Raw genomic sequence first — 26,256 nt, forward strand, 5'->3', positions numbered from 1 at the left:
TTTTGAGTCTTTTGGCATTGCAACTAAGTATAAGACCCTGGAAAAGTCACCAAACACCTCTCTGGGCTTCAGTTTCCTTATCTGTGAAACAGGGAATGATACAAATGATAATTATCTCTCTTTGTTTCTTTTTTTTTCGGGGGGGGGGGTGTGCCAGTCCTGGGACTTGAACTCAGGGCCTGAGCACTATCCTTGGACAATTTTTGCCCAAGGCTAACAGTCTGCCACTTGAGCTACAAGACCACTTCTGGCTTTTTCTGTGTATGTGGTACCAAGGAATTGAACTCAGGGCTTTGTGCATGCTAGGCAAGCACTCTACCACTAGGCCATGCTCGTTTATGTGTGTGTGTGTGTGTGTGTGTGTGTGTGCATGCACGCACATGTGCACTAGGACGTTAACTGAGAGCCTGAGAGCTGTCCCTTCTTCCATTCAACCCTGGTGCTCTACCACTTGAGCCACAGCTCCACTTCCAGCTTTTTGCTGGCTCATTGGAGACTAGAGTCTCACAGACTTTCCGGTGGTCCAGTCTTCACTTTGAACCCTCCCATGATCCTCAGCTCTCAGTCTCCTGAGTAGACAGGATTATGGATATGAGCCACCCGCATTGGTCTGGCTGAGGATTCCCTATTTAAAGTGTGGGAACTTGAAGTCTGGAACTAGAAGTCTCCTTGTGGGGGCCCCATCCTGACAACGAGCACACCCCACTAACCATCTTGTTTCTGGATGCAGGTCTGGGCCACTCTGCGGAACTGGCATTTGTCGTAGAGCCTACGGATAACATTGGGGTCCCTGGGCAGCCCATCGTGCTGGGTTGTCAGGTGGACGGGACCCCTCCGGTGAGAGTCACCTGGAAGAAGAACGGTGCTGAGTTGCCAGACAACCCCCACACCACACTGTTGGCCAATGGATCCTTACTGATCCATCACTTCAGGCCGGAGCAGGGAGGCAGCAGCCTTTCCGACGAAGGCGACTATGAATGTGTGGCACAGAACCGCTTTGGACTGGTGATCAGCCGGAAGGCTCGAATCCAGGCTGCAAGTAAGTGGACATTGCTTTGTGTTCCCTTTGTATGAGCCAGGCTGGTGACTGGGCTCAGCGCAGAACATTGAGGCAGGACAGGGGGCCCAGCGCAAGCGCAGTTGGAGGTACAGCGACCTCAGATGGTAGAATTAGATCAAGTGCCCATTGAATTGATCGGTAGGATATGAATTGGCCAGGATGGACCCAGACACACGTGCTGTTTCCTGTTTCTACCTGCCTATCAACCTGTGCTTGTGTTAATTAAAAAAACAAAAGGTGACGGTGCTTTTAACAACCGTCTTGAAAATCCTGTTGTTTCATCTGTATACACCAAGAGAGTGATCCATAAACTCAAGTTAGCAGTGCAGGTTCTGACAAGTGAAAAGTATTCTTCATCCCATGTCTTTCTACTTCACAAAGTGGACTGTCCCCGGAAAAGGATGCTGTGTGTGCGTGTGTGTGTGTGTGTGTGTGTGTGTGTGTGTGTGTGTGTGTGTGTATCGATTATGGGGCTTGAACTCAGGGCATGGGTGCTGTCCCTGAGCCTCTTTCTGCTCAAGGCTAGTGCTCTACCACTTGAACCACAAAACCACTTCTGGTTTTCTGATAGCTCCTTGGAGATAAGAGTCTCACAGACTTTCTTGTCTGGGTGGCTTTGGAACCTTGATCCCCAGATCTCAGCCTCCTGAGTAGCTAGGATTGCAGGCCTGAGCCACCCGTGTTCAACTTTCCATGTCGTCCTGGGACGCTGAGAAGCCAGGGCTTCAGTGTCGACAGCCTAAAGCTCACGCCCTCCCCACTGCGCTCTTGTGGCACGCTGCCTCTCTCCCTAGCACCGACAAGTTTCTTCCTGGCTCTGAGGGCATTCGCTCTGCTGCTGTAAAGGGCTAGTGAGTGATGAATTGCTCCAAGCAGGGGCCCTCTTGCTGGGCTGAAGGTATCTCTTTGTTCTGAGGAAGGCTGATCCAAGCCCCCATATGGAGCTTGCTGGGAGGTATTGCTGGACTTGGAGATGGAATCACTTCTGGCTCAGCCACCCCTGTCCCTCCTGGCACTGCAGGGGAGGCTGGTGCAGCCTCTGAGCAGATGGTTGAGTGTGAGGAAGAGACTCGTGGACCAGAGCAGGACTTGAGACTTTGCAGACAGCTGCTTCCCAGGCTTCATGGCTCTAAGAGGCTTAGCCAAGCCAGGCACCCATGAGTGGTGGCTCATGGTTGTGATCCCAGCTCCTCGGGAGGCTGAGATGTGAGGACCACAGTTGGAGGCTAGCTTGGGCAGGAAAGTCCCTGAGACTCTTAATCTCCACATAACCATCCCAAAGCAGGAAGGGGAGCTGTAGCTTTAGTGGCAGAGCACCAGGCTTGAATGAAGAAAAAAAAAACAAAACAGTTTAGGGAGAGCACTTAGGCTCTGAGTTCAAATCCTGGGACCAGTTCAGAAAACCAAGAATGAAGATGGCTGAGCTTTGCCTTGCTGTTCTAGGATGCTAGTTGGTAAATCTCCAGGAGCATCAAAACTGGGGTGGGGGGGGAAGGGGGGAGACTCATAGAAAACAAAATTTTTAATGGTCACAAAAATTAAGTACTGGAACAACCTAGTCAAGCAGTTGCCCCTGAACTACGTGACGATACCCAGTCTGTGCCGCTTTCCTTTCCTTCTCTCTCCCCCCACCAAATCGGTCGTGGGGCTTGAACTCTGGGCCTGGGCACTGTCCCTGAGCTCTTCAGCTCAAGGTTAGTGCTCTACCACCTTGAGCCACAGTACTACGTCTGGTTTTCTGGTGGACATAAGAGCCTCAGGGACTTTAGTATCATGGCTAGCTTGGAACGTCGATCCTCAGATCCCACCCAGCCAGGCTTTCTATACTGATCATGCCTGCGTTCTGCTTGCTTTCCTTCTCTTCTAACAGTGTAAGGGGCTGAGCTGAGGGCAGGAGGGGCCTGACTTGTTCTCTGGGTTTCTGGAGGAAGCTAAGGGCTTTGCCTCTAAGCACCCCTCCTCCCCCCAAGGCTGTGGCCCCCTGGGGATGTGCCTGGATGCCAAGCAACCACGTGGCTGCATTCTACTCTCTTGCTTCATTGGCTGATGTCCCTAGAAAGCTTCCAGCCTGATTGGCTGCCTGGTTTTCTTCCTTGGGGAAATCAGTCCCTGAACCATCATTATTTGCCCTGCTGGCATTACATATGTTGTGTGTGATGTGGACGGGTGACTTCTGGAAAAAAAGGGAGGGAGGTGAGGAGCTTCTAGAACCCCCTCCAGCTTCTGCCAGGCCCCCCAAAGGGTCAGGGAGGGAGAGGCCTGCTCCGTTGGCACGTGGACACAGGATTGACCCAATAGCTCACAGCAGGAAGGCGCATGCGCATCCAGCCCTATGGGCGTTTCCCACTGTCAGGCATGTCTACTGCGCATCTGACCTAAGGGACCCCAATACTGTCCTTGTGAGCCCCTGAGCCATACCTCAGAACTTTCATGTATCTCCCCACCCCCCACTGCCCCAGGGCCTCCCTTAATTTTTTTTGTTGCTCCCTCTCAAGGCTCGTAGCGCTCTACCACTTGAGCCATAACTCCACTTCCAGCTTTTTGACCATAAGCATCTCCTGAGCTTTTCTAACGGAGCAGGCTTCCAACTGGGAATCCTCAGATTCTCAGCCTCCTGAGTAGCTAGGATTCCAGGTGTGAATTTCTACTGCCTCTGGCTCCTTTCTTCCTTCTCTTGATCTTTCTCTCCTCTGCCTCATAACTGATGGCTCCAAGGACCTGAACCGTGAGCAGAAAGAAGGGGCAGGATCCTGGGGTGACGATTCATTTCATCTCCAGAGGACCTGAGGCTCCGCTCTCTGCCTCACCAGATGTGCTGTGAATCAGAGACTCCCATTGCCTAGTCCCTCCGTGCATGGATCTTGTCTCCTTGTCTTGGACTTTCCCCTTTGCCCTAGACAGAGGCTGTAGCTCCAGGCTCTTGGACCCTGCCTTCCGAGGCCCCAGTTTCTGAGCCCATGGCTAGCCCTCACCCCGCCCGCCTGCCCGTCTGCAGGATTTGAGTGTGGACGTTAAGAGTTTCTGGTTCCCACACCTTGGCTGCGCTGTCGCAGGCAGCCAGCTGGCCCCTTAGACACAATGTGCAAATCTTCTCTGTTCCTGTCCCTGCATTGTCAGTGGCCAGGCGCCTGGGCTGGGAATGTGGGCCGGTGAATAGAAGAGGCATTTGCAGCCTGCAAATGAAACAGCCCCCTCCCACCGTCCCCCTTAACCCTCTGCCCCCTCCCCACCCCCAGGGAGAAAGGACTTTTTCACTCCTGGCCTTCTTGTATTGCCTTTCCCTTTCCTCTTCAGAATCCAATCCCCCACAGGCTAAAGTGTGTGTGTGTGTGTGTGTGTGTGTGTGTGTGTGTGTGTGTGTGTGTGTGAGAGAGAGAGAGAGAGAGAGAGAGAGAGAGAGAGAGAGAGAGAGAGAGATAGACAGACAGACAGACAGACAGAGACAGGGAGAGAGAGAGGGAGAGACAGGGAGAGAGAGAGAGAGAGAGAGAGAGAGAGAGAGAGAGAGATAGACAGACAGACAGACAGACAGAGACAGGGAGAGAGAGAGGGAGAGACAGGGAGAGAGAGAGAGAGAGAGAGAGAGAGAGAGAGAGAGAGAGAGAGAGAGAGAAGGAGGGTGGGGGGAAAGGAGAGAGGTTAGACTGAAAGCTAGACCCTAAGTGGCTCACGCCTGTAATATTAGCTATTCAAGAGGATAGCAGTTCGAAGCCTTCCTTGGCAGGAAAGTTCATGCAATGCTTACCTCCAACTAACCACCAAAAAGGCAGAAGTGGAGCTGTGGTTCAAGTGAGAGAGTACCAGTTTTAAGCACAGTAAAAAATGGAAACAACAACAAAACCACCCTAAGGGACCGTATCCAGACCTTAAGTTTGGGCCCTAGTTCCAAAAGATAGATAGATAGACAGACGGACACCCAGGCTAGAAAAACCAGACAGACCAGTGCTGTCCCTAAACTGGACTAGACGATTCTACTCAAAATGGCCTTGTGTAACTCATCTACGACACTCCAAGTGTCTCTGGCTGTAGCCATGCTGCAAGCAAGGAACAGAGATCTGTGTGTGTGTGTGTGTGTGTGAGAGAGAGAGAGAGAGAGAGAGAGAGAGACAGACAGACAGACAGACAAACAGAGAGAGAGACAGAGAGAGAGAGGGAGGGAGAGAGAGTGTTCTGGGGCTTGAACTCTGGGCTTCACAGACTTTTCTGCTCTCACCTGGTGCTCTAGCACTTGAGCCACACCTCCACTTCCAGCTCTTTGGTGGTAATTGGAATTAAGAGTCTTCGAACCAGGATCCTCAGAGCTCAGCCTCCTTCGTAGTTAGGATGCCAGGGGTGACCCACTGGTACCCAACACTGAATTTGTTTCTGGTGATACCCAGACCCCAGGGTCTCCTGCCTGGCCCCGCCCACTTCCTCCTTTCCGGCTCCTCTCCTCTAGCCTTTCTTTTGGAACATTCTAGGATCTTCTTTAACGTGCTGGGCTCAGAGGGGGTAGAGATCCTCTGCAGAGAGCAAGAAGATGGGGTTCAAGGGTATCTTAAAAGAAGGGTCTCTTCTGCAGCCTCCCCTCCTCCCTCTCCCCTCGCACAACAGGAGGGAGGGGCTCACTGAAAGGAGAGGAGTCTGAGAGCTGGCCCCTGGCTGGGGCCTGTCTCTGGACACTGACACTGACCACCGGTGGGTGGTGGGTAGCCCGGGGCCACTCTGGAATGCTGGTGTTGGGTTGCAAGGAGATGCTAGCAGTGATAATAGACAGGAACTGGACTTTCTGGTCTGGCTGCTGCCCCAAGGCCACTGGAATGTGAGGAGGGGGGACCACGATCCACAGGCCCTTGGGGACTTGGGGTGGGCAGATGGAGACCAGACCCCCTAAATGAAGAGGAGGGGCGGACCACCGTGAGAGAGGAAGCATGCCGTAGCCTTTTCCCTGAGCTGCAACAAAAGAATCCTTCAACTCCCAGCCTGAAATGGGCTGACATGTGTCTCCAGCCTGCAGGTAAAGGGCCTGTGCACACTCGGAGCTCATGGAGCCCAACCTTCTCATTTTACACACTTGCAAACTGAGCCCCAAAGCTCGCGACCTGCCCAAGGACCTACGGGTTCTCCAGCCTGAGCAGTCAAGGGAGCTCCTCTGGTTAATCTAGCCTTTCCCCGAGTCCCCCAGCCCCTGTGGTTTACAAAGAGGGGAAGAGACTTCTGGTTTTCTTCTGTGTGTGTGTGTGTGTGTGTGTGTGTGTGTGTGTGTGTGTGTGTGTGTACCAGTACTAGGATTTGAACTCAGGCTCTGGACACTATCTCTTAGCTTTTTTTTTCCCCCCTCAAAGTTGGCACTCTGCCACTTGAGCCACATCTCCACCTCTGGCCTTTTTTTTGATGGTTAATTGGAGTCCCCAAGGGCCATTCTTTCCCAGGCTGCCTTTGAACCTTGATCTTCAGATCTCAGCCTCCTGAGGAGCTAGGATGACAGGCGTGAGCCACGGGCACCCAGCAGGAAGAGAGATCCACATGGACATCTGCCTGATTCAGTGTTCACACTGTACTGAGTATTTGGGGTGTGTGTGTGTGTGTGTGTGTGTGTGGATGAATGGATAATGGCGGAGAATGGAGAACAGCTTCAAACCCAGGCCAAGGTGGTATTTACTTCACTGTAACCCCTCCCATCTCTACAGATGCCCCCGAAAGGGGAATTTCTTGTCCCTAGCTACCTGTGTACTGGGGTGCAAGTGAAGAAAGTTGGGAGGTACTGGAAGTAGAGGTTCCCCTCCCCTCCCCCTTTTCCTCCTCTCCCTACCAGGGTCCCCCAGCTTCCTTTTCCCTGTGCCTGTTTCCCTGCATCATGATGCTGATTGCTCCACATCTGTCATAATTACTCTTTGTTTGAAAATTCAGAACAAATCACAGGAGAGGATCTGGCAAGACTCTGAAGGCTCCTTCTCCCCAGGGGTCCTGGCAGGAGGAGGGGAGGGTGTGTGTGTGTGTGTGTGTGTGTGTGTGTGTGTGTGTGTGTGTGTGTGGCAGGTGGGAGGAGGAGTGGGGAGCTTTCATCAACACGGAGAAGCAGAAGCTGCTGTTTGTCCTTGTTTTGTCCCCTGCCTTGGGCTACAGCCACAGCCCCTAGAGTACAGTGGCTCAGGACCATAGGCGTTCCCTCCCTCCTGGTTTCTGCCTGATCCATCTACACCCCAACCTGAGGAGGGGTCTGTGGTAGAGCCCTTTGCCCTTCTGGCCCCATTAAACAATGGGCTGGGAACAGCCTGCTTGGAAACAAAGCAGCGGGGTGGGAGGGTAAGGCTGTGTCTAGTACGGGCAGGGGCTCTGGAATGGGTAGGGTCTCTGGAACTTGGGGATGGTGTATCGAGCTAGACCTTAGAGACACAGCCCGCACACAGCTGCTTCTGGCCTACACGCTTTGAGTTCCTGCCCTGGTTCAACCTTGACGGGTGTTGGCTTGGAGAAGTTCAAATTCTAGGGTATGTGACCTCCTTCTAAAGGGCTGCTGTCCCAGCCTGGCATTGGTGGTTCACGCCTGTCCTAGCTATTCAGGAGGCTGAGATCTGAGGATCGTGGTTCAAAGCCAGCCTGGATAGAAAAGACTGTGAGACTCTTAGCTCCAATGAGCCACCCCCAAATCAGAATTGGAGCTGTGACTCAAAATGGCATGCACTTTAACCTTGCTGTACCCTCCCCCTCCACTTGCATTTCCCCTTACTGCTGTGGAAACTGAGGCACAGAGAGAAAAGAAGTCCTGTCCCAAGTCCTGGACATGTTACAGCGACATGATAGTCCAGTGGCTCCTCTTTCTTTTTCTTTCTTCCCTCCTTCCCTCCCTCCTTTCTTCCTTTCTCTTTTCCTCTCTCCTTCCTTCTTTTCCTTCTTTCTTCTTTCCTTCTTTTCTTATTGTGCCAGTCCTAGGGCTTGAACTCAAAGCCTGAGCACTGTCCCTGAGGTTCTTTTTGCTCAAGATTACCGTTCTCCCACTTGAACCACATCTCAATTTCCAGCTCATTGGTAGTTTACTGGAGTTAAGAGCCTCATGAGCTTTCCTGCATGGACTTGGTTTCGAACTCCCATCCTCAGATCTCGGCCCCCTTGAGTAGTTAGGATTATAGACAGCAACTCCCTGCTCTAGCTATTCTTTCTAATGTCAAATTTCTAATTGGTTAAATGGGATTTGGGTTCTAATTTCAAAGCCAGAGCTGAATAAGATCTTTGAAAACTGAAACGTCGTGCTGCATAATATTTCCCCAATCTTTTTCCGCCATTTTCAAACATGGTCTAATAACTTTGTGTTATTTGTTTGACCATTAACCTCACAGTTACTTTATTTCCATTAAAAAAATTCTCTTCATAGCTGGGCACTAGTGCTCATTCCTCTCATTTTAAACTTCTCAGGAGGCTCAGACCTAGGAATCACAAATCAATGCCAGGCTAGGGGAAAAAAAGACTGTGAGATTCTAATCTCCAATTAACCAGCCAAAAACCACACATAAACCTGTAGCTCATGTGACAGAGTATCAGGGACAACAACAAAAAGCTGAGGGAGGCCGGGAGTGGGGCTTAGTGGTAGATTGTTTGCCTAGCATGCACGGAGCCCTGGGTTCAATTTCTCAGTACCACATACACAGAAAAGGCCACATATGGTGCTGTGGCTCAAGTGGCAGAGCACTTAGCCTTGAGCAAAAGTGCTCAAGGACAGTTGCCTAGGCCTTGAGTTCAAGCTCCAGAAATGGCCCCCATAAAGAGGTAATGGACAGCATTCAGGCTTTGAGTTCAAGCCCCAGTACCAGAGCACACACACACACACACACACACACACACACACACACACACATATTTTAAAAAACCCTTTTTCCCATTAACCTTAATTGTTTATGATCTCTTAAAATAGCATTTGAGTCCTCTAGCCCCATTAGAAAAGCCTTGGCTAATTTCCTTCGCTTGCAGATTGCATTGGGATGCTATTGCATCATTATTTCACATCACCAGTAGCGACAGTAGACACAAGAAGGCTGGATGAAGCCGCTGTCTTATTCCTGCTTCCTTCATCTGTTTCCAACTTTGTTCATAAATCAGTCATTTCCCCATCAAACCGTGAAAAAGCTGAGATCATTACAGGCACGCTGCTTTGATGTTTATGGGATCAAGGCTTTGCTCAAATAAAAGTTGCTTTAGAGGTTTGTTTTTATTTTCGAAACAGGGCCTCACTCTGACCGCAAACTCCCTGTGTCACCTTCATCTGGCCTTGAATTTATAGTCCTTCTCCTCGGCCTCCTGAGTGCTGAGATTACAGACGTGTCTCACTGCACCCAGTATGATACTGCTTTTTATCACAATTCAAGAAGGATCCAGTAGACTATACATTTGACTTTGTTCTTTGGGATCTAAGAGATCAGAAGATAAAGTCCTGGGCCAGAAGATATCTAGGTAATCCCTCCGGCTACTCTGCAAACTCATGGAACTTTGTCTGTCTGACCTAGAACCCAGTTTGCTGTCCTGGACTTACTCTCTGAAGTCAGCCACCTGGGGGAGATGAGATGAAGCTGTAATATCTTTTCTGCCTCCTCCTCCTCCTCCTCCTCCTCCTCCTCTCCCTCCTTCTCCTTTTTCTGGCCTGGGAGCTGTCCCTGGCCTTTTAAGGCTAGTTAGTGCTCCATCCACTTTGAGCCACAGCACCACTTCTGGCTTTTTCTGAGTAGTTTACTGGAGATAAGCGGCTCATGAACTTTACTGCTCAGGCTGACTTCGAACCTCAAACCTCAGATCTCAGTTTCCTGAGTAGCGAGGAAGACAGGCAAGAACCACCGGTGCGCAGACCCTCTGGCTTTTCGAGTAGTGGGCCATGTTCCAAATTAAAAGGTATCTGAAGATTAGATCTGTGAGCACTGTGGCTCGCAGATAAGCACAGATATCGAGATCTTTAGTGACAATTCCATTTGGCATTTCGGTTCCAGGCAATGTCAGTCATCTTGTAAAATGAAACCAGTGGCCTGGAAGACATTAGGCTGGTCTTTGATCTGCCACTAACTAGCTGTTGTGTCCTTGAATACATGCTTTTTCTCTCCAGAAAAGCTGACATTAAGCATCCATCCTTAGAATCCCTGGGTCCTGGACAGGGAGGCTCAGGGCTGGAGATGGGGAGAGAGGGAAGTCAGGTTGGCCAGTCGCCTGGGCCTCCCGCTTGCACCCCATGCATGCACAGCAGTTCTGCATGTAGCTCTTTGTTTTGTTCTGGAGTTCTCTAAACTGGCTAACGAGCCAGTCTGCACAGCACAGTAGTTCCCAACAGCAGGTGTTGGGAAGTCAAAAGGCTCAAGGTCCTACAGCCATCGGTGGAAGAAATATGATTCGACGACTCAGATTTGGTGAGGAGAGTTATGAAGAAAAACGTGATGATCGCATCTGGGGCTCTGTGCAGGGTTCAATTAGACTCTGATTCTAGATTGCATTGGGGCTTCTCCTTACCATTGTGAAAGCAGGCGTGTTCATGAAATGTTGTTATTAGCTAGTGCTTGGTAACATTGAACAAAGCCCTTGAGGGCAGGAACTGTTGGATTGTTGTTCATTCAGCCACTTAAGGAGTGTACTTCCTTTTTTGATTATTGTTATTATTAAGGGTTACCATTTCATAATTGAGGTAATGTATACTTGTCTCTTTTGGATAATGGCTCTGCATTTTCCAAATAGTCCTTTTTTTTTTTTTTTTTGCTCAGTACTAGGGACTTGAATTTGGGGGCCTGGGTGCTATCCTTTAGCTTTTTTTTTCCCCCTCAAGGTTGGTGTTTTACCACTTGAGCCACAGCTCCACGTCTGACTTTTTGTTATTAGTGAATTGCAGGCAAAAGTCTCACAGACTTTCCAGCCCAAGCTGGCTTTGAATCACAATCCTCAAATCTCAGCCTCCTGTGTAGCTAGGATGATAGGCTACTCAAGAGGCTGAAATCTGGGGCTGGGAGCATGGCCTAGTGGTAGAGTGCTTGCTAAGCATGCATGAAGTCCTGGGTTCGATTCCTCCATACTACATACAGTGCCCAGGCCTTGAGTTCAAGCCCCAGGACTGCCCCCTCTACCCCCCCCCCAAAAAAAAAGGGCTGAGATTGAGGATCATGGTTTAAGGCCAGCCAGGGCAGGAAAGTCTATGAAATTCTTATCTCCAATTAACCACCAAAAAGCCAGAAGTAGAGCTATGGCTCAAGTGGAAGAGCACTAGCCTTGAACAAAATAAAGCTAAGGGCCAATGCCTAGGCTCTGAGTTCAAGCCCCAGTACAGGAGGAGAAGGTGGAGGCGGAGGTGGTCTGATAACGCTGGTAGAACTAGTGTGCTGTTCAATTTGCCTATCTGCATCATGGTTTTCTTTAGCTCAAGCTACCTCCATATAGGTAAGAAATGCTTGGTTCATTTTCACTGCACCCCCTCCTTGGAACCCTTAGAATCAAAAACTGCTTCCTGAAGCCCCTGTTGACCTAGCTGTAACCCTAGCTCTCAGGGGTCTGAGAGCTGAGGATCCCAGTTCAAAGCCAGCCCAAGCAGCCTGTGCATCTCCAATCAACTAGAACCACGCCAGAAGGAGAGGTGTGGCTGAAGTGGTGGAGTCTCAACCTGGAGTGGAAAAACCAAGCAAGAACTGGGAGGCCCTGAGTTCAAGCCCCAGAACCCCCATTAGGTTTTCTGGACCCACATTTTTCTTTTCCCTCCTTTTCTGAGCCTTTTCTGTCTTGTAACTTCTGCAGGCTTTCAGCCAATGGCCCCAGTGGATACCAAGGTGGACAGAGATCCCCTCTTGCTCCTCCATGGACAAAATCAAAGGAGGCCTTGAATGCCTGTGTTTGTTTGTTTGTTTGTTTGTTGGGCTTTTTGCTTTTGGATGCCAAGGACGGAGCTGGGTGATCAGAGCCAGGGGCCCTTCAAGGCCAGGTCGCAAGGCCCAGGGCAGGGTGAGAGTGGGCCGGGAGCCCCGGAGAGAGCAGATGGCTGCTCACGCCTCTCCCCCAGCGCTGCCTCAGTTTCCCCAGCAGACCCCGCTGGGGGGAGAGGGAGCCGCGGGGTGTGTGTGTGGGTTGGGGGCCGGGAGGTGGCGGGAAATGGTGCCTCGCTGGCCCCCAGCGACATCAAACCCTCGTTTGGCGCGCGGGGACAATGGCCGTCTTATTTTCTCCATTCGCCGCGCACAATGCCGGATTCTCCCATTCACCCGCGGTGGTGCGAGCGAGGTAATTAGCCAGCGCCATTCAGCGCGGACACTGTGGCTATGCGGGGGGGGGGGGGGGGGGGGGGGCGGGGGGGGAGGGGGCGGGGGGGCGGGGTGGATTAGCCGCGGGGCGGGGTCTGCAGCTGCGGCCGCTTCAAAGGGGCCCCGCGGACCCCGGCTCGGCGGTGGGAACGGCGGCTGCGCCCGGCCCGGGGCCACGGCGCGGGGGTGGTGGGGGACCCCGGGCCCTCCACCCCGGCACAGCCCCCCACCCCGGCTTTCCGCGGGACCTCAAGTGCTTTTCTCCCCTCCCCCTTTTTTTTTTTTGAGTCCTGGGAGTCAAAGGGCAAAGCGGGGGGAGGGCGGGGGAGGGCGGGGGAGGGCGGGGGAGGGGAGCTGACACAAAGCGCTGACCTCCGGGGAGCCCAGCAGATGGTCCCACTTACTTGTGCGCCCGGCTCTCAGGGCCCCCAGGCCTTGACCCCGTCTGCCCGCCCCCCCCCCAAATGCCTCAACTGCCCCCCTCCTCCTCCTCCCCCCCTCTGCTCTTTCCCCATCCCTCTCCCCCCCCTCCCCATCCCTCATGGCCTCCCATCCCCACCGCCCACCTCCCTCCCCCCCTGCCCGCCGCTGCGCCTCAGCCTAAGGCTGGTGGAATCTGACTGTGTTCCAAGCTGCCGGCTTCCAGGTAGACCGGTGGGGGCCTGGGCTGGGAATCTGCGCCCTGGTCGGGATTCTTAAACCCTCCCCATGCCGGCTCCTGGGGTGAGCTCAGGCCTGTGATCCTAGCTACCTTGGAGGCTCAGATTGTGGTTCAAAGCCAGCCTGGGCAGGAAAGTCTGTGAGACTCTTATGTCCAGTTAACCACCACCTCCCACCCCCCCAAAAAAAAGAACGTGGAGCTGTGGCCCAAGTGGTGGGAGCCACCCTTGACCAGAAGCTCCCCATCCTAGCTGCCCACCCCACTACCTAGAGCCGGAGTCCTGGGTTGTTTCCCCACTCGCACCCCTTTAGCTCAGAGACTAAGGTGGAGGACTCGTTGGTTGGTGGGGGGTGGAGGGGAACCTTGTCTAAATCTGGGCACAAGTCAGTGTCCAGGCCACACTTCCTGGTCACACACTGTTCAGTATTTGTTCTTCACCCTGGGAGTAGAAAGGTAGGAAGAGCTCAAAGGCTAGCTGGGCGCCATGGCTCAGGCCTGCAATCCTAGCCACTCAGGAGGCTGAGTCTGAGGATCTGGGTTCAAAGCCAGCCCAGGCACTAAAGAACATGAGACTCTTACCTCCGGTTAACCACTAGAAAATGGGAAGTGGTGCTGTGGCTCAAGGACTAGGGCGTAGAGTTGAGCTGAAGAGCTCAGGGACAGCGCCCAGGCCCAGAGTTCAAGCCCCACGACCAAAACAACAAACCTCAAAGGCTGTAAGGTGAACGAGGAACGGGCAGATAGAGAATGTGAGCCTGGACTCTTCAGACTGTCTGATAAGGGCTGAGAGAGAGAGAGAGAGCTACAGGCAATGCACAGTGAAGGAATTCTGTCTCTTTGGGGGGATGTGCTTGTAGAGAGAAAAGGGGCAAAAAATTCTAGGCAGACAGGTGGCCAAAGCAAAGCAAACAACCAGGCACCATGCTTCACACCTGCCATGCTAGTGATTTAAGAAGCTGAGATATAGTAGAATAGAGGTTTGAGTCCCAGGACTGCATCGCCAGTCAACTAGCAAAAAGCCGGACTGGAGGCTTGGCTCAAGTGGTAGAGCACCAGCTGAACAAGCAAGCCCAGGGACAGCATGAATCCCTCAGTTAATGGGTGCTGGCAAAAAAAAAAAGTAGTAATAATAATAGTAATGATAACGATGGGGAAGCAAAAGAACTTATGAGAATAAGCAGCATGTTCAGGAGGGCAAGCTTAGCTCACAGGGTTAGCATACATAACCCAATTCTATAAAATTAGCTGGGCAGTTTTATTTTTTTGCCAGTCCTGGGGCTTGAACTCAGGCATAAACACTGTCCTTGGACTTTCTCAAGGCTAGAGCTCTACCAGTTGAGCCACAGTGCCATTTCCAGCTTTTCCTATGTATGTGATACTGAGGAATCGAACCTGGGTCTTTGCACATGCAAAGAATCTCTTGGCTTTTCCTGCCCAGGCTGGCTTCAAACTAGCACTCTACCACTTGAGCCATAGCGCTACTTCTGCTTTTTTCTGTGTATGTGGTAACCAAGGAATTGAACCAGGGCTTCGTGCATTCTAGGCAGGCACTCTACCACTAGGCCAAACTCCCGGCCCAGAGATTGTATATAAGGTCATACTTAGAGAATCACAGAATGTCCATTCCTAAATGAAGGACTGCTTTATCTAATGTCCGTGTGTGTGTGTGTGTGTGTGTGTGTGCACGCGTGTGTGCACGTGTATCACGTGTATGGGCTTAAACTCAGGCCCTGGGTGCTACCCCTGAGCTTTGGTGTTCAAGGATGGTACTCTACTACTTAAACCACGGCTCCATCTCTGCTTTTGCTGGTTAATTGGAGTCTCCCATACTTTTTGTGCCCCAGCTGGTCTCGAACCTCGATCCTCCAAGCTGAACCTCTTGAGTAGCTAGGATGATAGAGGACACCCAGCCTCAGAATCTTAATGTGCACAGAGAACTCAGGGATTTTCTTGTCCATCCTGCCTCACTTCCTTTTCCCGATGCAAAAACTGAGGTTGAAGCTGAGGCCGCCCCGCCTTGCCTGTCCAGTCACTGACCCCTCTTCTGTTAACTCTTACAAATCCCAGTTATAGGAAGGCCTCTGGAAATTTGGGGGAAGTATCTGTTCTTGTTGAGTTGTCCTCATGGTCATGTGAAAGCAATTTAGCTCCCAGCCTGGGCCCCCTTTCCCCCCCTCCCCAGGCGTCCTTCCCCTTCTGGGAGGTGAGGGAGATCAAATATCCTGTCCAAAACAGCGGATATCCTGGAAGCAGACAGGTTTACATAAGGAAGATTGGTGAGCCTGACGCTGCTACTAGTAGAGACACAGAGTCTGCTGGAGAATGGCTCTGCTGGGCCTGGCCATTTTCAAACGCAAGGCAGAGAGATTCCTGAATTGACTCCCACGACCTGACCTGCAGCTTTAATACTGCTTGGAGGTTCAGTGACGCCCCCCCACACAAACACACTTCCAGGTTGCAGCTACAAGACATTGGTGGCCGTGGTGGTTGTTTTGTTTTTTTTTTTTTTTTTAAAGTGCTGGCCCTGGGGCTTGAACTCCAGGCCCAGCTGCTGTCCCTGAACTTTTTTTTTTACTCAAAGCTAATGCCCTCCTACTTGAGTCACAGTTCCACTTTTGGCTTTTCGGGGAAATCAGAGTCTCCTTTCCTGGCTTTGAACTGGGATCCTTAGATCTTAGCCTCCTGAGAAACTAGGATGGCAGCTGTGATCCACCAACACTCAGCTAGTTTTGTTTTTGTATCATTTACTTATTGGGGATCATCATAGGAGCTGGAACACAAGGTCTTTTGATCTAGTTTGGCCTTTTTTTTTTTTTTTGCTCCAAGCCCCCCTCAAAAATATTTTGGGCATTACCACGTGAGCCATAACTCAGCTTCTTGTTGGTTCGTTGGAGTCCGCTAGACTTGGCTTTCCAGGCTGGTTTTGAACCGGGATCCTCAGATCTCAGCCTCCTGAGTAGCTAGGATGACAGGCGTGAGCCATTTGGCGCCCCTGAGGTTGACCGTAGCGCTTTTGTGAGTACACTAACCATTATGCATTAGTTACATTTTGTAAAACTGCTGAAATCCAAATGAACCTTCTGTGTAATGGCACCGTAGCAGGAAGGGAAGAATGGCGGTGTGAGGTCTGATAAGTTGGGGGCCAGGGGCCTGTGTGTTTTCCTGTGCAATTATCTATAGACATCGCCAGGCATTTTAAGCAGCATTAGATCCATATTTCCTTATCAGGGGCAGCGGAGATGAGACTGTTACGTTTGGAGTCCAGTCACAACTAAGTTCAAGTGCCCGTCGTAACTCATCACGCTCTGCCTTCCCTGCTGTGTGATCCTTGGCAAATCACTTCACCCCTCGGTGCCCCGAAGTCATCTTGACCAACCCAGAGGAGGTGACATCTACCATGTCGGTCCCAGTGGCTCTTGCATCCATCATAAGCCTGACACTGGTGGCTCATTACAGTTCAGAGCTAAGCCGGGCCAGGTAAATCCATGAAACTTGATCTCCAATGAACCAGCCAAAAGCTGGAAATGTGGCTCAAGTGGTAGAGCACCAGCCTTGAATTACAACAACAAAAAGGAGAGTGGGAAGCCCTGAGTTCAAGCCCCATGACTAGCACAAAAAAGTGGGGGCAGGGGGTGCATGTTATGGAAGCAGTGACTAAAATTCTGGGATTACTACCCTGCTGGGTGGTACAGAGTGGGGTGACTCAGTTTCCCACAGGCTGTGGGCTCTGACTCATCCCCTGGTAGGGGGAATCAAACAGAGCAAAATCATCTGGAATGGGGACAATGTTTTTTGCAAACCTCACGGGGTGGGGGGGATGTACATGGAGCAAAGAGTAAGGGGTACATCTTTCTTCTGAACCCCACTTCTTAATCACACTCCCAGAAGGCTGGTGTGCTGTCTAAGCCAGTATCCCCTCCTGGTACCCTTCTCCCCCTCCTCAGAAAACCTGAGAGCTGGGGAGGCTTTTGCTGGATCAGGAAAAAGAACTGGAGTTTCTCCAATCGTATCTGCATAGTTCAGGACTTTAAGAGGTTTTCTTTTTCGTGGCCTTGTCAAAGCTCAGCTGGGGAGGGGGGAGCTACTGAGAGCCCCATATAATCTGCCTTGCAGCCCTGCCTTTGACACAGCATGGAATCAAAGGTTTGGTGTTGCTGGGTGCTAGTATTTCATGTCTGCAATTCTAGCTACTCAGGAGGCTGAGATCTGAGGATCATGGTTCAAAGCCAACTTGGGCAGGAAGGCCTGTGAGACTCCAATCTCCAATTAACCACCAGAAATCTAAAAGTGGAGTTGTGGGCTGGGAAGGTGGCTTAGTGGTAGAGTGCTTGCCTAGCATACATGAAGCCCTGGGTTCAATTCCTCAGTACCACATGCACAGAAAAAGCCTGGAAGGGGCTCTATGGCTCAAGTGGTAGAGTGCTAGCCTTGAGCAAGAGAAGCTCAGGGTCAGTGCCCAGGCCTTGAGTGCAAGCCCTAGTAGTACCTCCACACCCCCCCCCAAAAAAAAGGGTTCAAGGCTCAACATGTGCTTCAGCAAGAGACAGCTGGATATAGGGTCTTCTCAAGCCCAATCCAGCATCACCCCTACCCCCCATTCCAGCCTGTATGTGTCCGGTAGCTGCAGAAAGGGGAGAGAGGTGGATTTATGGCTACTGCCTTGCAAGACAAAGTTGGCTTTTGTGTTAGAATTGGGGTTGGGTGGAGGGAATTGATGAGGGGCTGGTAGAGCAAGAGGCTGGAAAGAAAGGGCTGGGGCACAAAGAGAGGGCTTGAAGAAACTGAGGGGCAGACAAAGGGAGGCAAAGTTTCTCAAAGCAGGTCAGCTGGCACGGACCTGACTGCATGGAGCCACCCCTACGCCTCTCTGAACCCCAATGGTTGGATAAACAACAGGGTGCCAGAGCCACTATGGGTCCTCTGAGACTGTCACCCATCCACCCACCCCAGTTCCAACGTTCAGGTCCCACACAGCCCTCTCTTCTACTCCATGCATTCAAAGCCAGTTGCCAGTGACTCATCTCTAGAACCCGAGCTTCTCAGGAGGCTGGGATCTGAGGATCATGAGTTGAAGCTAGCCCTGGAAGGGAAGTCCAGGAGACTATCTCCACTGAATCACCTCCCCACCCCACCCCCTACCCCCTCAAAATAACAGAAGAGAAGTTGTGGCTCAAGTGATACCAACCTCAAGTGGAAAAAGCTATAGGACTTTGCCCAGGTCCTAAATTCAAACCCCAGTATCCACACTAAATTAAATACACAAACAAATAAATAAATGTGCTTCCATGGGTTTACAGAGCCCCCCACAATCCTGCTGGGTCCACTGCCGCTTTCTCCCCGATGGGTGTAGTAGACTTGGGGAGAGGGGAGAGTGTCCCTTAGCCCGCCTCGTTCAGCAGGTGTTTTAATCACACCTCAGAGAGCCCCATCCAACACCCGCAATGCGTCTGACCAATAAAAGCATGAGTTTATAGGCTTCATAAACATTTTACTAGAGAAATCAAGGCCTCCGTTACCCAGTGGCCTCTTTCCACTGACAGCTCGTCTACTGGGACTTCTGTGGAGTCCCAGGAGGAAGAGACAACACTGTGGTTGTACACCAGCTGCCCCAAAACCCCCGCCCCTGGAAAACCCCCCCTCTCCTCACCAGCTCATCCTTTCAGCTGTTTTTCCTCCCATCTCCCAAGGCCTGAGGCTTCTCTCCTGAGCCCCCTCCAGCTTTATCCTCCCTGAGCATGGCTTAGACTCTAAAAGGAAGTTAGTCACCTCTTTCCTGACTCCCAGTCCTGCTCTGAGACCTCTTAGCTCCTTTTTTATTTTCCTTTTAGAATGTTGTAAATATCACTATGAAACTTTTTTTTTAAACAGTTAATGTATGCTAATAAATTTAAGGCAGGCACTGTGGCTCACGCCTGTAATCCTAGCTACCTCAGAAGGCTGAAATTTGAGGCTTGAGGTTTGAAGCCAGCCCAGTGGACATATGTGACAGATTCTTATCTCCAATTAGCCAGAAAAAAAAAAATCGACAGGCAGAGCTGTGGTTCAAGTGGTAAAGTGCCATTCATAATTGAGAAAGCCAACCAGGAAAAGTACAGCAGTGGAGGTCAGTGGGCAGTGATTCAACCCGTGGATGGAGATGGAAAGAGGGGAATGGCAGAGAGTGAGGAAACAGAAGACACTGTATGAAAGGAAATGACTCATGCCATTGTATGTACATCACCTCTATAATAAAAGGAAAGTACATTAATTTACAAAAATAAAAAAAGCCAACCAGGAGTACAAGACCCTGGAATCAAGTCCAAGTACTGGCCCAAATTTCTTTTTTTTATTTTTTTTTGCCAGTCCTGGGCTTGAGCTCAGGGCCTGAGCACTGTCCTTGGGTTTTCTCAAGGCTAGAGCTCTACCACTTGAGCCTCAGCACCACTTCTGGCTTTTTTCTATGTATGTGGTACCGAGGAATCGAACCTGGGTCTTCATGCATGCTAGGCAAGCACTTTAACCACTAGGCCAAACTCCCGGCCCTGGCCCAAATTTCTTAAATGAAATGTTTAAACAATTTTGATTTGAATGGATATGGGTGATTATAGGTAATACCTCAGGCTGGGTACCTGTGCTCACTTCTGTCACCCTAGCTACTCAGGAAACTGAGACCCGAGGATTCTTGTTTGCCAGCCCTACCAGGAAAGTCTATGAGATTCTTTATCTTTAATAAACGACTGAAAAGCCAGAAGTAAGGCTGTGGCTCAAGTGATAGAGCACTAGCCTTGAGTCCAGTCCCTTAGAGACAGGGCTAGGAGCGTGGTTCCGTGATAAAGAGCTTGCCTAACATGCATGAAGCCCTGCTTTCGATTCCTCAGTACCACAGACACAGAAAAAGCTGGATGCGATGCTGTGGCTCAAGTGGTAGAATGCTAGCCTTCGGCAGAAAAAGCCTTAAGGGACAGCTCCTAAGCATTGAGTTCAAGCCCCAGTACCTGAAAATGATGATGATGGTGATGATGATGATGATGATGATGACACCTTGGTTTCCGGAAGCCTGTTAGCCCCTGGAAAGTGGCACACACCACTGAAGGGAGCCTTTGAAAGAGTCTGGCTTTCAGTCCCTCCCTCCCCTCAGTGGCTGCATTAGGAAGAGGGGCAGCCAGCCCCTCAGATACCCAATGCCATTAGCTTCTGCAAAGTCTAGGTTTTGAACTTTCCCTCCCCTTCCCAGTGCTCCAGATCTTTTTATCATCACACACCGGATAGAAGTCTGGCTGTAGTCAAAAGGTGAGAGGCCCCCGCTTCCTTCCCAGAGCTGTGCCCTGACCTTTCCATGCCTCCACGGTGCCCTCCTGGAGCCTGTCTAATCAGATCCAGGCCTGACCTCCACAGAGGTCCTGGGCCAGGAGAGAAAGTCTCCTGTCCTCCACAGAGTTGCCTCAGAGCTGGGTCTCAGGAGATCCCTCCCCTCTGGGTGATTTATGAGGGGGGGGTGAGGAGCATTTCCTGCTACTTCCTGCTCCTGGTCAATCCAAGGATTGCTGGGCTCCAGCCCCTCGCTTCCACCTTGCTGCTGGAGCCAGGAGGTGCCCAGAGATTTCCTTCTCACTGACTGCCTGGAGACTGAATGCCCACTTCCCCTTTTCCCAGTTGTTTTCTCTGGCCCCCCTCCCCCACTTTCTTTATTACACACTCTCTCGCCCCCTCCCATGGCAGCTTGAAGTGAGGAACCCCAAACTCCTCCCCAGGCCTCCACAAGTGTCTCCAGGAGGATGAAAAAGGACTCCAGACATGGGACTATCCCATAGTCATGAGAACTTGTTGAGGCCCCAAGTCCACCTTTCCACATCTGCCCAGGAATTCTTTCCACCATTGGACACCACGATGGATAGCCCTTAACCCTTAGCTCTGCTACCTCAGATCAGAGCAAGAACAGAATTATTATTGATTGATTATTGATTTTTGATTATTGATTGATTATTGCTTGTTGGGTTTTTTTTTTTTTTGTACCAGTCCTGGGGCTTAAACTCAGGGCCTGGGCTATTGTCCCTGAGCTTTTCTGCTCAAGGCTAGCTGGTACTCTACCACTTGAGCCATAGCTCCACTTCTGGCTTTTTGGTGCTTCACTGGAGATAAAGAGTCTCAAGGACTTTCCTGCCCAGGCTGGTTTCTAGCTGTGCTCCTCAGATCTCAGCCTCCTGACTGGCTAGGATTACAGGCGTGGGCTACCATGCCTGGTTTCACAGTCTACCTTTGAGGGGAGAAGGAAGCTAGCTGCTCAGTAGAGGTGGCACTTCTCCATACCAGCTCCCCTTGAATAACAATAGCTACTCCGGAGACACTTCCTGTCACCAGACACAGGGAGTGACCAGCTCCTACTTCTAGTCCTCCGTGGAAGCCTAGGATGGGAGCTGGAGGCACAAAAGGCCTGACTTCTTAATAAGGAGGCATCTGTACTCAGCAGAGCCATTAGTCCCTGCCCTAAGTCCCTAGGGGCTTCAAGCTCTTCTCCAGCTGGAGTGGGGGGGGGGCAAACAATTCCCTAATTCCCCAGGGGAAATGGGTAGTCCCCACCCCCTTGGGGGTACAGATACCAAACCTGGAACCACCCGGGTGTCCTCTTCATTCTTTATACTGTCCTTCTGGAGGGGGGGGTGGCTATAGATAGTTAAGGGTCCAATCCTGGGCTTGAACTCAGTCTGGGCACTGTGTGACTTTTGTGCTTCGGGCTAGCTCTCTGCTCCTTGGGGCCACAGCTTTACTTCCAGCTTTGTTGTTGTTGTTTCCCCATTGGAGATAAGAGTCTGGACTGGCTTTAAACCATGATCTTCAGATCTCAGTCTCCTGAGTAGTTAAGATTACAGGCATTACAGCACCACACCTTGCTGGTCTTTGGCCAGCCACAGCCTTTGGCTTGGGGCTGGGTAGACTGAGCTCCTCGTGGACTCTGAGAATTCTCTCACCCAGTTCGGGGGTACCAGCTGGGTCTCCCCTTTGAGAGGGGCAGCGCACTGTCTCTAATAGTTCAACTTGCATCCAGGCACTTGTGATCAATCACCTATCCAGTCTAGGAACCACACACCAGCAATCAGAAGGTGACAGACTCAAACCCCATGATGGGCAGAGTGTGTGTGTGTGTGCGCGTGCGCGTGTGCGTGTGAACAGGAGCCCCCGTCTACGTGAGCAAAGAGCCAACTGTCCCCGAGGCTCCCTCGAAGGAGAGGAGGCAGAGCTGGAGATTTTTTTTTAATGCATGTTTATATTTAATGAACCACATGCAAATGAGATAGAGACTGTCACAAAGGAGCCAGCCCCCAGAGGCCCTGGGTAGGGCACAAAGGCTCTTGCCTTTCAGGGAAGCCCTGGTGTCTAAAACAAGCCTGTGGATGGATCTAAAGGGCCTGAGATAGGGCTTGGGGAATCACAGGAGGGCTGGCCCCACGGACACACATAGGGAAGCCAAGAGGCGGAGGAACTGGTGTCCCTCTGTTTGGGGGTGGGGGGACTCCTGGGAGAGAGAGAAAGGGAGAGAGAGAACCCAGTTTGATGGAGTGCAGAGGGGAGGGGCTGCCATCTGGACAGATGGTGTAGGCCTTCCTGCACTTGAGGCAAAGTGGATTTTAATGAAATCTCAGCCCTGGTGCTGAGCTGGTTGCCTGTGTGGGAGGGAGGGGCTCCCTAGGGTGGGAAAGGGGGGGAGGGGGAACACTTAACCAGGCTCAAACTGGAGGGCAAATGGGGTACATCACAGCCCCTCTTTGCAAGGGCTTTACAGACTAGAGTTGAAGTGGGAGTTCAGATTTCCCCCTCCCTCAAAGGTGGGGAGGGAGGGTCTGAATATTTATAACACATTGAAATGTAGATGGGTGGGTTTGACAGCCTTCTGAGGCACCCCTGATCTCTCGAGGAGGGGCACATAAAGGAACTGAAAAGGAGCTAGGCGCTGGTGGTGGGTGACTCACTTCTGTAATCCTAGCTACTCCCCAGGAAAAGGTCTGAAGATCCTGGTTCAAATCCAGCCCGGGAAAGGAAAGTCTCTTGAGATTCTTATCTCCAATGATAAGAATCATGGCTTAAGTGGTTAGGTGCCAACCTTGAATGAAACAGCTAAGGGACAGGCCAGGTGCCAGTGACTCATGCCTGCAATCCTAGCTACTCAGGAGGATGAAATCTGAGGATCCAGGTTTAAATCCAGCCTGGGAAGGAAGCCTATGAGACATGGGATTAAATCAGTCCCCTCTCTGGGCTTCAGTTTCCAGTTCTGTTAAATATGGAGCATTCTAGTCAGGTCTTGCCTGTTAAGGTAAGATACAGGACACAGGGGTCACATTTACGCGCGCTCTTCTCTCTCTCTCTCTCTCTCTCTCTCTCTCTCTCTCTCTCTCTCTCTCTCTCTCTTTCTCTCTCTCTAATTTTTATTAATTTCATTTTATTTTATTTTATGACGCCTGGGGCTTGAACTCAGGTCACTGTCCCTGAGTGTCTCTTGCTCAAGGCTGGCACTCTACCACTTGAGCCACAGCACCACTTTTGGCTTTTTCTGTGTATGTGCTACTGAGGAATTGAACCCAGGGCTCCATTGCATGTTAGGCAAGCACTCTACCACTAAGCCACAGTCCCAACCCAGTCATGCCAAGGCTGTCCACAGCAGTTCAGCCTCTGTCCAGACCTTTTTCATGTCTCAGCTCAGGCTAGGCTGCCTCCTATTGGCTGTCCATACAGGTAGGAAGCTTCCCGTGCTTATCCTCCCAGCTGTTGCCCTGCCTGCCTCTGCCAGCTCTAAGAGGACCCTCTGTCCCTCCGTGGGTGATCAGGATCCTTCCCACCAATCCATCCCCCCCACCCCCTTCTTCCCTTCTACACCTGTGCAAGGCCCCTTACCTTGTGTCCTCTTCTTTTCCTGCAGCCATGTCTGACTTCCACGTGCACCCCCAGGCCACCGTGGGTGAGGAAGGGGGCGTGGCCCGCTTCCAGTGCCAGATTGAGGGGCTTCCCAAGCCCCTGATCACGTGGGAAAAGAACAGAGTCCCCATTGACACGGCCAATGAGAGGTGAGCCAGGTGGAGCGCTGCCAGAGGAGCTCGGCATCTCCAGGGTTTCAAAGCCCAGAGTCCCAAGTTCGTGGCCGAGATGGAGCATGTGTCTCTAAGGAGTCTCCATGCGTGTCTGGTGTCATGAAGCCCTGCTCCTCATGTCTTGGGCTGTATCTGGGGTTCTTCCCATGATCCAAGGTTCTAATCGCTTTGCCTTGTCTCCCCAACAGGTACACGTTGCTACCCAAGGGGGTTCTGCAGATCACAGGACTTCGGGCTGAGGACAGTGGGGTTTTCTACTGCGTGGCTTCAAACGTAGCCAGTGTCCGGGTCAGTCACGGGGCCAGGCTCACTGTGTCAGGTGAGATCTCTGGGCCAGTCACCCCCTCCCTCCCAGCAACCCCTGCGGGTGTCTTAATGTCACCCTGACAAAATCCCTCTTGTTGGCTTCGGCAGCTTCTGGGGTGGCCAGGGTGGCACCAGGCTGGTCTCTGCTCAGTTAGTTCTACCTACGAAGTCCAGTTTCTATCTACCTCGGGATTGGATGGTTATAAGGAGAGGCCCTGCCTTCCGGGCCACAGAATCTGATTGAGGCGAGGTTAATGAGAAAGATCCCAGCCACTCGGCGCCAGTGGTTCATGTTTCTAATCCTAGCTACTCAGGAGGCTGAGATTTGAGGATCCCAATTCAAGGCCAGCCCAGCCAGAAATGTTTATGAGCCTCTTGTCTGCAGTAGACTACCAAAAAGCCAGAAAGGGAGCTATGGAAGGCTCAAGTGGTAAGGCACTAGCCTTGAGCAAAAATGTAGCTCAGGGACAGTGCCCAGGCCTGGAGCTCAAGCTCTAGGACAGGCACATACAAGGAAAAAAAAAGGAAAAAAGGAAGGAAGGGAGGGAGAGAGGGAGGGAGGGAAGAAGGAAGAGAGGAAGGAAGGAAGGAAGGAAGGAAGGAAGGAAGGAAGGAAGGAAGGAAGGAAGGAAGGCAGGCAGGCAGGCAGGCAGGCAGGCAGACTCCCATCGTAGCTGAAGGAGGGAGAAATGTGGCATTTTCCTTCCAGGTTCAGGCTCTGGGACCTACAAGGAGCCGAAGATCCTTGTAGGGCCTGAGAATCTCACCCTGACCGTGCACCAGACTGCCGTCCTGGAGTGTGTCGCCACGGGCAACCCGAGACCCATTGTGTCCTGGAGCCGCCTGGGTGAGTCTTACCCACAGCTCCTGCCCCTCTGCCCTGACCATGGGGGGGGGTCTCATCTTGGGACTCTGGTGGGGGAAGGGACTTTGAATCCTGTTTGTTCTCAGTGGGGGGTTGGTCCCTCCTTTTTCTAGCAGAACTGTTGGGGGGCGGTTTAGATGAGATGCTTTCTACTCTCCCCTGAGTGGCTGGCTTAACTCCCTGGGTTATCTCAGCCAGTCCCTGAGCACCCCCAGAACTGTCTACAATGCTACAGCACCCCAACACCTCCAACTAAGCCATCCCATGCCCCTCAAACTCCCTAATCAGTCATGAAATCTAGCCCTGCCTCCAGGGTCCCCCCACCCCCACCCTCCTGGGCCCTGAATCCCCAGGCAGCTGAAGGAAGAAGCAAAAGGGTGCAGATGGGCTTCAGGCAGTCCAAGCGGAAAGGTCACTGGAGGGGATGGAGGATGGGGGGGTGAGGGGGGGCTATTCACAAGGAGACTGTGCCACATTGTAGCAGCTGAGTGGGGGGGGGGCAGGGAGGGGACAGCAGGGGATAATGGAGTAGATTTCACCACTTCAGGGCCTGAATGGAGGAGCGCTGTCTCCTTGTGTTCTGACTGTGCTAATGGGATCCCCCAGCGGGGGCAGGGCCAATTCTCTGGGAGAGGCTGGAACCAGTGGCCTCCTGCGTTTGTTTCGGGGGGCCATCTGGCTCACCACCTCCCAAAACACCATCCATCAGGCGGGAATGGCTCACAGGCCTAACAAGTTTGAGAAGTCAGGTTAACCAGGGCCCTTTAACTGCCAGACTTCTCAGAGCCTTTGCATTAATGGACATTCTAGGTCTCGAATTCAAGGCCTTGAGGGTTATTCCTTGGCTTTTACCACTCAAGACTGGCATTCTAGCCCTTGAGCCTGAGCTCGACTTCTGGCTTTTTTTTTTTTTTAAGAGTTTCATGGACAAGCCCGGTGCCAGTGGCTCATGCCTATAATCCTAGTTACTCAGCAGACTGAGATCCGAAAATCAAGGTTCAAAGCCAGCCTGGACAGGAAAGTCTGTAAGACTCTTACTTCCAATTAACCACAAAAGCTGGAAGTTGAGCTCAAGTCGT

General features: G+C 51.7%; 1 protein-coding gene across 1 annotated transcript in view; it reads left to right on the forward strand.

Annotated features, from left to right (window-relative positions):
* The window catches only part of Igdcc3 (immunoglobulin superfamily DCC subclass member 3), a 36,684-nt gene that overhangs the window by 1,863 nt on the left and 8,565 nt on the right, over window positions 1-26,256 (forward strand). Inside the window, exons 2-5 of the mRNA XM_090318682.1 lie at window positions 731-1,039; window positions 23,838-23,982; window positions 24,195-24,325; window positions 25,022-25,159. Of these exons, the coding sequence (XP_090174808.1) occupies window positions 731-1,039; window positions 23,838-23,982; window positions 24,195-24,325; window positions 25,022-25,159 (723 nt within the window). The remainder of the gene's footprint in view (window positions 1-730; window positions 1,040-23,837; window positions 23,983-24,194; window positions 24,326-25,021; window positions 25,160-26,256) is intronic.

Source organism: Megascapheus bottae, chromosome 25, assembly GCF_031878675.1.
Source record: "Megascapheus bottae isolate mThoBot1 chromosome 25, mThoBot2.hap1, whole genome shotgun sequence".
Classification (NCBI taxonomy): Eukaryota; Metazoa; Chordata; class Mammalia; order Rodentia; family Geomyidae; genus Megascapheus; species Megascapheus bottae.